This window comes from Rhincodon typus, chromosome 26, assembly GCF_021869965.1.
Source record: "Rhincodon typus isolate 14 chromosome 26, sRhiTyp1.1, whole genome shotgun sequence".
Classification (NCBI taxonomy): Eukaryota; Metazoa; Chordata; class Chondrichthyes; order Orectolobiformes; family Rhincodontidae; genus Rhincodon; species Rhincodon typus.
Window position 1 is genome coordinate 24,228,549 of NC_063357.1, and position 13,580 is coordinate 24,242,128.

The window sequence follows — 13,580 nt, forward strand, 5'->3', positions numbered from 1 at the left end:
GAAGGGTCCAGACCCGAAACGTCAGCTTTCCTGCTCCTCTGATGCTGCTTGGCCTGCTGTGTTCATCCAGCTCTACACCTTGTTATCTCAGATTCTCCGTCATCAGCAGTTCCTACTATCCCTATCTGACTGTGCCCTGAAAGGTGACTACAAAAAGGCCAGAATGCCTGCCTCTTGCAGGCAACAGGCTCTTGTAATATGGAATTTTTACTTGGCAAAATTGTTTAGTTAGGAATTACTTCTGTAGGGCTAAAAGGAGTGGGAGACTTCCCCACGTCAACCCTGTGGTTGATGAAGGACCACTTTTGGGCTACTTGATAGACACTGGCCCAGATCCAGCAGGCAGCAGCAGAAGCAGGTCACTTGGTGCCTGTTGCCTGACACTGCACAGCACTGAAGCCTGCTCTTCAAAATGGACCAAGCAAAAACAACTGGGTAGTCTGCTAGCAGTGCACTTGCCAATCATCTCTCTGATAGTTAACATTCAGCTTAAGGTCACGAAATGTCAAAAGAAATAAGGCATTCTGTGAAGATGCACCTTTTATCTATAAAGCAAGAGGTCTGTGAAATAATTTGGGTGTTCAAGAGATCCAAACCAGCACAAGTACAAAGCCGCAGATGTAGCTATGGCGAGACAACTTTAGCCAGCAGTTCTAGTTTTGAAGTAAATTCTGACAGGAGCAAAAATGGTTAGAATTTTACGTAAGTGAGTCCCATTCCAGTTTCATCTCCAAGTAGGATTTATTCATCCTCAAATCTGAAGAATTTCAGGACTAATGTTTAATGACTTGGGGTGGAATTGGTATTTCGTAAAAACACATAATAACAAACTGGCAACTTGCTCTTCCAACCTGGATTTCAATGGAAAAGAAAACTAGGTGCAGTGTAACAAAGAGTGCCAATTTGTCAGGGCCCATTTTGCATTTTTGAGAGAGACCAGTTTTAACTACATACCCCTGTTGAATGAACCTGGTGGTGAATTTTGAATATGAAGATGAAGTTTGTAACAAGATGGTCAAATACATATAATAACTTATACTTTCATGACTATGTTAATTTTATTTCTCATTCAGGTCAGTTTTATATGGTGATCACTTTTTCGTTTGCAAGGCAAGAAACTACAACTATCCATACACGTCTGCCTGGGTTAGGCATGAAATATGTACTAGACTGTGGACATGTTCATACGTCCTGTGTGATGTTAATCCTTGTTTCCATTTCAAAATAATCAAGGGAAATTTGTAGCAATGCAGCAAGTGCTCTTCCTTTATTGTGCTCTCCTGCTTCTCCCTCAGAAGCTTGAACCAACAGAGCTGGTTATGCTCTTTGCAGTGCAATCAAAATGGCTCCTTCATCTCAATTTCCCACTGTATGCCACATTAGGATTCCTAACCTTTGCGCATCAATCAGTTGCACATCATTAAGTGTCATTTACTCCATTCATTCTTTCCGTGAATCCCCCTTGGATTGTGACAGGATTGTGAAATGCTCCGACATTACTATTTTCAGGGTACTTGACTGATTGTGCCTCCACTCCATCTCAGAGGTTTCTTCTGTTCAAGTCAAAAAGCTTAATGATCTCAAGTCGCTTGAACAGTCATTTTCTGCTGAATGAGAAAATAAGTAAAATTGATGTTGATGTGGTCAGTATTCAAACCATCTCTCTGTTGAACACTCTCTATATAAAGAAAAGTCTTACCTGCTGGGGCCCCTACAGTGCCGGCTATTTTGATTCTGGTTTTTTCTAATTGTATGTCTCCTAAACAAAATGTTAGTGATTGTGCAAAGATCAAAAGTTATTTTAAGCTGGTCCTGCTTGTGTGCATTCGCAAGAATAAGTCTGCAAACACTGGGTGGACAAACTGTTTGCCTTCATTCCCTCTGACCCCTGAAGATGGCTATTAACTTTCCAATGTCTGTGTTAATAGCATGAAAACTACAAAGTGGGCTCAAATCCAGGAAGTAAGGAGAGGGAAGCATTGGACTATAGTTACCATTTCAGTATAAAAAGGTTGTGCCTCGGTCTGATACAAAGCAATTTTGTGACAAGCTATGGTTACAGGGAGTGTGTTGATTATTTGAACAATAACTCAGATTATTGAGCATCTGTATCCTGTTCTTCTGCAAATCTGAACGCTTGGTATTTCTCTGATTTTCAGTGTATAATAAATTTAATACTGTAACTTCTTTCAGATAGACAAAACAGAGGACAAATCACTGGAAGAGCGTGGTCGGATTCTCATCTCTTTAAAGTACAGCTCACAGAAAACTGGGCTTGTCGTTGGAATTGCAAGATGTGCACATTTAGCAGCGATGGATGCAAACGGCTACTCAGATCCTTACGTAAAAATGTGAGTAACAGACGAGACGACATGTTGGGAATTTCTGACGTTGGAAAAGTTCATTCAAGAAATTGTAGCTCAATCGACAAAAAAGCTTGTGTGTACGTACTGTTGTACTGGTCACAGCTTGTTGTAAAAGACTGTACAAGTTTGTTGATAATACTCTGGTATTATTAGACCAGCTTAGAATCATGCTTGCTTCTTCAGAAAAGTTGCTGCTGTGCAGTTTCAGAACATGTTTAAATCTGAAGAATGAAACACTCAGAATAGTGCATAATCAACAGTATATTACTGACATTTCTCCAGATGCATGAAGAGCCATTGTAACCACTTACAACTAACATACTTGAGGAGTAACTTCAATCATGCACTGTGGAACAGTCTGATGGGATGAGGTTGTTGGTTTGCTCGCCGAGCTGGCTGGTTATCGTACAGATGTTTCATCACCATGCTAGGTAATGTCGTCAGTGCGAGCTCCGAAGAAGGAATGTTGTTCTACTCCATTTGGAATTTATATGATCTGGTCTGTTAAGTTGGGTTGTGTCATTTCCGGTTCTGCATGGGATTGTATATGGGGTCTAACTCCACATGTTTATTGATTGCATTATGGGTTGAAAACTAGGCCTCTAGGAATTCCTGTGCATGTCTGTGGTTGGCTTAAGCTAGGATGGTCACATTGTCCTAGTTAAATTGATGGCCTTCATTGTTTGGGTGCACTGAGATGAGGGAAAGTTCGTTGTGTCATTTTGCTGTTAGATGGTTTTCGTGTATCCTGATGGCTAGTTTCCTTCTAGTCTGGCCGATGTAATGTTTACATGCAGAGGTGGGGGTTTTGAAATAAAATAAAGTAACATGGTTTAAATTAGTTCAGTAGTTTTTCAGCATGTTTATCGTAGTGTTCAGCCTTCAGGTCTTCAGATCCCTTCTCTTTTTGTCCCAACAATTGTTTATCAACTGGACAGCTAGTTTAGTTAAGCCTTCGTAAATATTGAGCTCCAAATATATTGAAGGACTTCTAAAAAGTCATAACTGAGACTATAAAACTCAATTTTCCTGCATGTTTAGTTTGTTCACAACAAAGTATATTACTCCTTTTCTATACATGTGATGTATATCTTTGTACATATTGTTTGTAGTTCCTTGATTTGATGGAGGTGAGCAATCAGGTTTCAGTAATAGCTGATTTTGAGTTGTAGGAAGGTGAATTACTCTGGACACAAAGTGGACGAGTATTAAAGTGTAAGAAATAATTCTGCATGTAGTATCTCACTATTCATCTTGCTGATAGCTGTCCACAAAGCTTTAAATGCCTTTAGAACATAAACACCGTTGCAACATGCAGCCCTTTGTGAGAAATTTGTGGTGTCTATGAGTCCAGCAAGAAATAGTAAAGTTTTTAAATCTGTCAGATTGAAGATTTCTTATTGAGATGTGTAGAGTCTAAACCAGAAGCTTCAAAGCAGTCAATAAAAATTACATTTAAATAATGTTTGGATAGTAAACTGAAAGATAGGAAAAATAGATGTGATTAAGGGCAATAGATATAAAGGGCAACAGAGCAAAATAAAAATAAAATTATTATTTAAAATTAGCAATGCAAAATTTCTTCTAAGTGAATGACTCTCCACTAGGGTGAAAACATTTTTTTCAAGGCCGCAAAGACCACTCAGCAGTAGTCACTTAGCACGGTTAAATATTCACTTCTGAAAGCACCAGCACTGACTTTTTTCAGAGGAGCTAGTGGACGAGCATGAAAGTCCATGTGTCATAATCACTCCAGTACCTGGTCTATCAGTGAGAGCCGTCAGAATCACATTCTGTGGAAGAGTGGGGTACTGCTGAGAGTCTTTGAGTGTCCACATATACCTGTGTACATTCATGCAGATTCTAAAAATTTCTTCCAGATTTATCCCATAACATAGCGTCGACAGACTTACCATTGCTGTTAGCAGAAAATCTGGGCAAATACATTGAGCCCTGCAGTCTCTAGCCTGAGTCTCAGTATTTATTGTCACTTGTTCAGTACTTTAACTGGTGTTTTCACCAATGTCCCCTTCCCTCCATACATCTGTCTCTTTGGCCCTAATATTCCCAATCCCTTCACTTTGTCTTGTCTAATAGCAACCTACTTTTGCAGTCTCTTTATCTCTTCTTCAATATGCAGCATCACCCATCATGGTAGGGATTGCACCTTAGAATAATTTACTTGTCAAAAATTTGAGTTTGGCATCCTTGCCTAAAACAATAAATTCTCATGGTGGTAGTACATTAGTACAAATGTTTTGACAATACAATTCTAGACTTGACCATCAAGAAAACTGCAGCCACCCCAGCTTGGAAATGAGTATCATTACCTCGCATTTGACCTTTGGTTTTACAGTTTGAATGTAAAATTGATCTAATGTTGAAGTTATGATTGCACTGTGCCAACTCCACTGTCAGAGCTAATTATCAGTCACAGAGCAAATTCATTAACTGTGGCAGTTGAATCGACAAAAGAGAACTGCAATAATTCCATTGAGCAAGATCATTCATTTGAATAAAATATTCGCTTCGCAGCTTGTAGCCAGCAGAGATGGTTGACACATTGTAAAGCCTTAGAAATAATCTGTCTAAAAAACATTATTTATAACTGACCCCAACAATAAAATTCCTGCAATGAAATAAAAACAGAAAACACAAGGTGCTGTTGCTCATATGGAACCTTGCGCGATTTCAGTAAGGTTTGGAGATAAGACTACGACATGATTCTGTGCCCCATGCCTACATTGAGCAAAGTTCTAAATTGGTAGTTCAGTCGCATAATTTCTATGCTGTAGAGTGTACAAACAGCCTCTCAGTGAATGCTGGGTACCACAGTAATTGACCAGAGGATGCAGATGAGGTTATAAACAGTGAAATCTCATCCAAAACTATTCCAGTTGATTAGACCTGTAGCATTTCAAATGCAGATGTGGAATGCAGTGCTAATTCAAATTGAGGGCCCCGCAGCTCAATATTTTACTTTGAAGCTTCAATGTTACTATTTATTTTTGTCTCTAAATTCAAGTGCTAGACTCATTCAAGGTTTTTCCTTGGATTCTAAATACCAGCTTAATGTAAATAAATGAAAGGAGAGCAGGCATGCTCATACCGATGATTCTTCCGGCAGGCCACTCATAGGTATATTTAAATTAATGGAGAATTATTAAATATTATTATAATGTAAACAATGCTAATGCATTTTTCCTGAAAAATAGATGATCTTTCGTGTTACAATAAGAGCAGAAATCTATCCGTGCTTCGTGTGCTTTTGACATTGTGATGTAAACACTCAATATGTGGCAGGCTGTGTCCAATAGGAATTTCAGCCAATATTCCAACAATACTATATGCTCCTGTGTAATTTAAAGATAAAGAGAATGTGGGGGTGGAAATTAGAAAGGGAGGCTGAGATGGTGTGGATGGTTCCAACTAATACCCATGGAGGAAAGGTTATCAGCCAGCCACTGGGACAGCTAGAAGCATGACTCCACCTCAGCCAGAAAGTGCTAGGTGGGAACAGTGATGCTAACCTAGCTCACCCACTCCTCACTGGGATGCTACCTTACCCTCTCCAACAGCCCCTCTAGTGGCAGAGTTGCAGATTGGGCACTACCACATCTACAGCATATGGGCAGCACAGTGGCTCAGTGGTTAACACTGCTTCCTCACAGCACCAGAAACCTGGGTTTGATTCCAGCCTCAGGTGACTGTCTGTCTGGAATTTGCAGGTTCTCCATGTGTCTGTGTTGGTTTCCTCCAGATGTTCCAGTCTTCCTCCCACATTCCAAAGATGTGCAGGTTAGGTGGATTAGCCATGGGAAATGCAGGCTTACAGGGATAGGGTAGGGAGTGGGTTTTAAGTGGGATGCTCTTTGGAGTGTTGGTGTAGTGATGATGAGCCAAATGGCTTGTTTCCACACAGTAGGCATTCTACAATACAGGCATGCCCATGCAGGAGGCCATATGGAGCAGAGAGCCAGGTAACTAATTGAGCTTCTAACAAGCTCCCACTGATCCTTAATTGTTTACTTATGTATGGCCGCTGGGTTGCCTGTTTTGAGGTCTGCTCACCTTTTAAGAGGGTGAACGTGGGGGTAGGTGAAAATATGGTGGGCTGTCAACCCTTTATTAAATGATCCCTGCCCAAAACACTCCCAGCAAGGGGCATGTAATATTCAACCCTTAATATACATCATGCTGTGATGTATTGAACATTTCGGAATTATTCCTTTCTAACTTCTGCGACACTTGTCTAGTTGTAACTACCGCTGAATTTTCTTTTGAAAAGGGACAAGCAAATATTACCTAGCCATCAAGTTTAAATTGCTTGAAAATGACACTTTTGTGTTTATACATGTTTTGCCAACTTTTGTGAAATAAAACAATGATACTTTGACCTGGGACTCAGGTGGGGGGTGTTGGGAAGTGATGTTTGGCAGTGGTGGGTGGGTCCTGGTGACCATAAAAGCAAGGGTAGAGGTAGTGCGCCCATAATGTCTCCTCGAGGCCAATGGCCACAGTTCACTTGCTGCCAAAGAAAGCAAAGAAGCAAGAGGAGACTCCCAGCCTCTGTCTCTCACAGACTGGTCTAGAAATAAAGGACTAAGTGTTTGTCTTAAGGGCACAGAGAGTCAAAATGATCGATGGTCCCATTAAATAAGCATAACTGGACATCCTGATCAGGAGATGGATTTGTATTAATATTTTTTTACACAATGGGTTTCCAGGTTTTACTACCACAACGTGCAAGTAGGTTAGAGTCAAGAAAAGGTCAGAACTTCCCCAGGAAGTGTGCATACCAGAAAATTGGCCAAGGTCCTACTCGTATAAACCAAAGTCCCCTTCATTCATAGCATATTGGTCAATCACTTTACGTAGGTGGAAAGAAGAATGCAAAGTTTATGATAAGGGAAAAAATAGAGAGGTCACTTAAAAGTACAGGAAGAAAAGAAATGTAGGAATTTGTTGTGATTGGAGAGAAACTCATGAATTAAATGGGGCATATTGACTGGAAATGTAAAAGATTTGATTTATTCCATTTGCTTAATGATTTGTGGAAGTATGTGTTCTCTTCATGAATATTAGTTTAACCTTGCTGGAGGGAGAAATTTGAAAAACGACGATATTAAGAGATTCAATGCACTGTTATGACCTTCTGACTAACAAACAGATTTGAGAGTCATGGTGAGGGAAAGAGAACATGTGCATTTATACATTAGCCTCTTGCATAATACCCCAAAATACTTCTCAGTCAGTAAAATTACTACCTGGCTCCTCCCTTCCCCCTCAGTGATTCCCCACCCCGGCCCTTAGCTGACAGCCCCTTCCTCCTAACCAACTTCCACCCTTTCTCCCTCCCGTCCCGACCGACACCCCTCCTACCCTGACCGACTTCCCCCCCTCCCCCGACTGACTCCTCCCCTGCCCTCTGACCGGCACCCCCCAACCCCCGACTGACTCCCTCCCCTCTTCCCCCCGCAACCGACTCCCCCCGCTTCCCCCGGTGACTCCCCCCATTCCACCCCCGACTGACTCCCGCTTCCCCCTTGACTAACTACCCCATCTCCCCGACTGACTCCTGTCTTCTCCCCTGACTGACTTTTCCCTTACCCCCTGACCAAACCCCCGCTTCCCCCTTGACTGACTCCCCCCTTCCTCCTACCTACTCCTGCCTCCCCCCTGGCTGACTCCTCATTCCTCCCCCCAAGACCGATACCCCTGAATCCCCGTGACTGACTTCCCCCACCTCTCCAACTGACACCCTTCTACCCCCCAACCAACCGTGCCCCTGAAAAAATTTCCCCCACCTCTGAGCAACAGCTCCCATCCCCCAACATTCCCGATTGACTCTTAAACTTACCATTGCTACATTTTGTTTCTTTGATCAAGCCAAGGTTTTGTTGAAATTAAGATTCTTGAGACACTATGTTTATTTTCAAAATAAATGAGCCACTTTCAATATGTTCTTTTGCAACTGCTTCACGTTCACTTTATCTGTTCTAAACAAATGCAGAGTTATTTCATTTGAACTAAAAATGTGTGACATAATCAAGCCCCTGGGCTTCTTGTTAATTGGAGTTCATTGCCCTGATGCAAGAGAAGAATGAATCTGTCACTGATGCTCAAATAAATGAACAGGCAGATTCATTAATTGATTATTTCATTAACATTGTAATGATTGTAATGAGGTCGACCAGATGGACCTCATAGAATGTTATCTCCCTGACTGGGGCTGTTAACCTGGTCCAAACAGGGAGCCCTGGCTGACAGATATAAACAGGAGTATCAGAGGCTCTGCTCACTCTGAGAGTTGGATCAGTGTCAAGGACTTCCCATGTGTAAATAAAGGGTGACTTGGTGACAGGATACTGTTCTCTGTGGAGTTATTTCAGTGGTGACGAGAGAAAAAATATGCTTCTGAAGAAATTTGCTGGCAGCAGTTGTCTTTGAGTTGGTGTAAGTATTTCTGGCATCATGCTGTAATTTGGGAAGTTTGACTCATTTGATCCTGCTGTCGAAGGCTGGGCCCAGTCTGTGGAAAGAATGCATTTTTTTGTTTTGGTCATCTGACGTTGGGGCAGATGAAAAGCAACGGGTAATTTTCCTGCTAGCTGTGGACCTGCAGTTTTTTTGATTATTAGGAGCCTAACATTTCCAGAGGCACCAGACACTAAAACCTTTCAAGAATTGATGGATTTAATTAATGAATATTCTGACCCCAGGCCTCCTTTGATTCTGACATGCTATCAGTTTTACTCGTCAGTTTGAGAACTAGAGGAATCTGTGTTGGGATTTTTGATGATGTAAGGATGTCTGGCAGAGGCATGTGACTTCTGTTTAATCCTTAATGAGATCCTGAGAGACCGTTTGGAATGTGGGATTAATGCCGTAACCATGCAAATGCACCTACTAGCTGACGTACGACCTGCTTTGTCATTAAGAAATGCAGCAAGTGGAGCATGAGTTAGAGAATGCTAATAGAAGTGGACACCCTCACCAGTCTGACTGAGCTTGGGAGCTGTCCCTTGAGTGAAGGTAATTGCATAGCATCACTTAGGACATATCCTGAACAGAGGTACCCTAGGTCAGCCCACAGCAAAACCACAAAACAAAGCCAAGCCTCTGTCAAACAGTTAACATTTTAAAGTCATAAAGATGTACAGCACAGAAACAGACCCTATGATCCAACTTGTCCATGCTGACCAGATATTCTAAATTAATCTAGTTCCACTTGGCCCATATCTCTGTAACCCCTTTCTATTCTTATACCCATCCAGATGCCTTTTGAATGTTGTAATTATACCAGTCTCCACCACCAACAACCCAACCCCAAGAATGCTCATTTCATACACGCACCACCCTCTGCAGGAAAAGATTGCCCCTTGGGTCCGTTTTAAATCTTTTCCCCTCACCTTAAAGCTATGCTGTCTAGTTTTGGACTCCCTTACCCTGGGAAAAATACTTTGTTTATTCACCCTATCCATGTCCCAGCTGGGAAATAACTGCAGGTTTTCAGTCTCTCCTTATAGCTCAACCCCTCCATCCCAGCAACATCCTTCAATCCTTTCTGAACCCTTGTGTTTAACAATATCTTTCCAATAGCAGGGAGACCTAACCGATGTCCTGTACAGCTGCAACATGACTTCTCAACTACTATACTCAATGCGTTGACCAATAAACACCTTCTTCACTGCCCTGTCTACCTGTGACTCCATTTTCAAGGAACTATGAACCTGCACCCCAAAGTCTCTATTTGGCAACACTCCCCAGGACCTTACCATAAAGTGTCTAAATCCTGCCCAGATTTGCCTTTCCAAAATGCAACACCTCACATTTATCTCAATTAAACTCCATCTGCCATTCCTCAACCCATTAGCTCATCTGATCAAGGTCCAGTTGTAGTCTGAGATAACCTCCTTTGCTGTCCAGTACACCACCAATTTTGGTGAGATCTGCAAACTTAATAAACATACATCCTATATTCACATTTTCTTCAGGATCCCGGCTGCCAAGCCATTGTAGTTGCTGCTGGTATGTGGACTAGAGGCGGCAAAAGAGTCCCACTAGGCCTGAATTCAGTAAGAGAACTCAGACCAGTATCCAGGAGAGTGAATACCTTGGAAAGCCCACCTTCCTCCGGTTTGGAACAGTTAAATTGCTTAGCAACATCCAAATCAGAACGAATCAAAATAAACGTTTGGCTAAATGATCTCCCATTTCTAATGGAAATTGATACAGCTGCGGCGGTATCAGGGATCACAGAACTAGTCTTGGGCTTCGACCCTTAATAGTTTGCACCAGACCTCCGTTAGACTGAGAACTTATACTGGGGATCCTTTACAGATTAAGGGTGCAAATTTGGTTCTAGTCTTCTATGAGAAGCAGCTTACCACTGATTGCAGTAAAAGGCTCAGGGCCCAAGCTTGATAGGGCAAAATTGGTTGAGAAAGATTCACCTTAATTGGCTCAACATCTTTTGATTAGAAAATGGCTGTCTGAGTGAAGTCCTAATTAAACACTCTGAAGTTTTTCAGGAAGGTCTAGGGACTATCAAACGGGCTAAAACCGTCTTGCATGTTGAGCAGGAAGCAGTTCCACGTTTCTGCAAGGCCTGCCCAGTGCCGTTTGCCGTACGGCCAAAAGTAGGGGTGGAAATCAGGCGGCTGGAAAGCGAAGGAATCATCAAACCAATACAATTTGTGGAATGGACAGCACCGGTCGTACCGATTGTGAAGCCTGATGGGTCGGTTCTCCTTCATGGGGATTTTAAATGAACAGAAAACTGCTTCTCGCAGCTGGATAACTACCCAACACCCTGTATAGAAGACATATCAGCAAAACTGGCAGGGCGACTATCCTTCACAAAGCTGGACATGAGCCTTGCATACCTGCAATTGAGGTTAGATGAGGATTCCTAGAAGTATGCTACAATTAATACTCGCAAGGATTTGTGCCAATATACTAGACTGCCATTTTGGGTATTGTAAGGCTGCGCAGTTTTCTTTTAGTGGACGATGGAGAGCATTTTACAAGGTCTACCCCAGGACTCTATTTATCTGCATGACCTGCTAATAACAGGGAAGACCAATAAGGAGCATTTAGAGAATTTGGACACAGTGCTTAGCTGTTCTTCGCAGGTGGCCATATATCTTCGAGGAGAAAAATGTGTTCCAGGCCCCCCAAGTGACCTTCTTGGGCTACAAAATTGACAAGACTGAGTTATACCCGTTGGAAGATAAAGTGAGGGCGACCAAATGTTCCCCAGCTCCCACATCCATATGGGAGCTTAGGTCTTTCCTCGGGTTGGTGAATTATCATAGAAAATTCATAAGTAACCTGGCCTCAACCCTGGCACCCTTCCATCCGCTAATGAAAAAGGGGCAGCCTTAGAAATGTTCTTGTAGCCAAGACGTAGCCTTCAGGGAAGTGAAGAAGCAACTATCACTGTTTAAGGTGTTGGCACGCTGTGATCCAAAGTGAGAGGTGGTGCTGACACCACCCACTCCCCACCACCACCGCTCCCCGCCCCCCCCCCCCCCCCCCCCAGCCACCACCACTCCCATACGGTATCAGAGTAGTGTTGGCTCACAGATGGCCCAATGGAGTATAATGCCCAATAGTGTACGCTTCCCAGGTATTGGTGGATGCAGAGCGCAAACATACCCAGACAGAGAAGGAAGGCCTAGCAGTCATCTTTGGTGTGTAAATGTTCCACCAATATCTTTACGGACAAATTTGTAATAATAAGAAACCACAAACCTTTGATAAGGCTACTCTGAGGACAAGGGTGCACTGCCCGTAGCTTCAGGTCTAATTCAGCGGTGGGCTGCCATTCTAAGTGGCATACAGTTACAAGTTGGAACACCATCTGGGAGGCCACGTAGCAGATACACCACCGGAGGTGCTGCCACTGGAAGAGTCTGTTCTGGTTTTAAATTTCTGGAACCTCTCTGGTCAGTACTGACAATCTCAGACTTTAGACACAAAAAGATGTGTTCCTGGAAAAACTGGAACAGCTGGTGGTGACGAGGGAAACCAAAGGGCCATCACAATTATAATTGAAACCTTTCTGAGCCCAGCAAGACCATATCACTGTAGAAGGCGGCATTTTACTATGGAGAGCAAGAGTGATTGTCCCACGCAAGGGGCACCATCAGATACTGGCTGAACTCCACAAAGGTCATTGAGGGGTGTCCAAAATGAAGACATTGGTGAGAAATTATGGTGGCCAGGATTGGATGCAGACATAGCTGTGTTGGTGAAGCAATGCCCAGAGTGCCAACAAGGACAAAAATTACTTCTAGCAGCTGCCTCATATTCATGGGAATGGCTGAGTAAACCCTGGACTCGGTTACACATTGACTATGTAGGTCCTTTCATGGGCTCACTGTTTTTAGTCATTGTAGACACCCGTCAAAGTGGTTGGATGTGCATAGAGTTAATTTGTCAAACACTGGGATGACAGTAGAAAAGCTGTGAGGATCTTTTGCAATACACTGGCTCCCGGAAGTGTTGGTCACAGACAACAGGCCACCATTTACCAGCAGGGAATTTGAGTATTTCCTAAAGTCGAATGGCATTTGAATATAAGGACAGCTCCATACCACCCATCGTCCTATGGTCTGGCGGAAAGAGCAGTCAAAACTTTGAAGGCAGGCTTAAAGAAACAGCCAACAGCTTCACTAGATACCAAACTGTTCCGGTTCCTATCTGATTTAGGGGACCAATTCTCATGCAACTACAGGGATACTTCCAGCAGAGTTACTGATGGGGAGAAGACTCTGCACCAGGTTAAATCTGATCTTGCCAGACGTGGTAGGAGGATGAAATGGCATCAGGAACAATGCCAGACACACAACTCCTCTAAGTGAGAGAGACAGTTTACCTCAGTGGATGAAGTTTGGTGCCAAAACCACAGAACTAGACCTGTATGGGTCAGAAGCACGGATGATGCGAGGTCAGGTCCCGTGACATATCATGTTCCGGAGGTGAGGTGGACCTGAACAAGCATGTGGACCACCTGAAAGCTGCAAACCCATAAACGGGGCAACGGTGAAACATACCTGGCTCCTCAGAACAGCTGGAAAGGTTGAGGGAACTCGTGGGTTCTCCCCTTCTGCCTAGTGCCAAAGAAACATCTGTGTCAGAGATGGACATGGCAGATGTCACCGCCTCTGCCCTTACCACCTGAAGAAGAGGATGAATTTCTTCTGA

The 13,580-nt window shown here is 43.0% G+C and overlaps 1 protein-coding gene across 2 annotated transcripts in view; it reads left to right on the forward strand.

Annotated features, from left to right (window-relative positions):
- doc2b (double C2-like domains, beta) overlaps nt 1-13,580 on the forward strand; it is a 260,828-nt gene that overhangs the window by 192,963 nt on the left and 54,285 nt on the right. Inside the window, exons 6-7 of one of the 2 annotated variants that reach the window (XM_048612707.1) lie at nt 2,194-2,351; nt 2,649-2,802. In XM_048612707.1, coding sequence (XP_048468664.1) covers nt 2,194-2,351; nt 2,649-2,736 — 246 coding nt within the window. In that variant the 3' untranslated portion in view covers nt 2,737-2,802. Of the gene's footprint in view, nt 1-2,193; nt 2,352-2,648; nt 2,803-13,580 lie in introns of those variants that run through there. The other variant, XM_048612706.1, reaches the window with a different exon arrangement.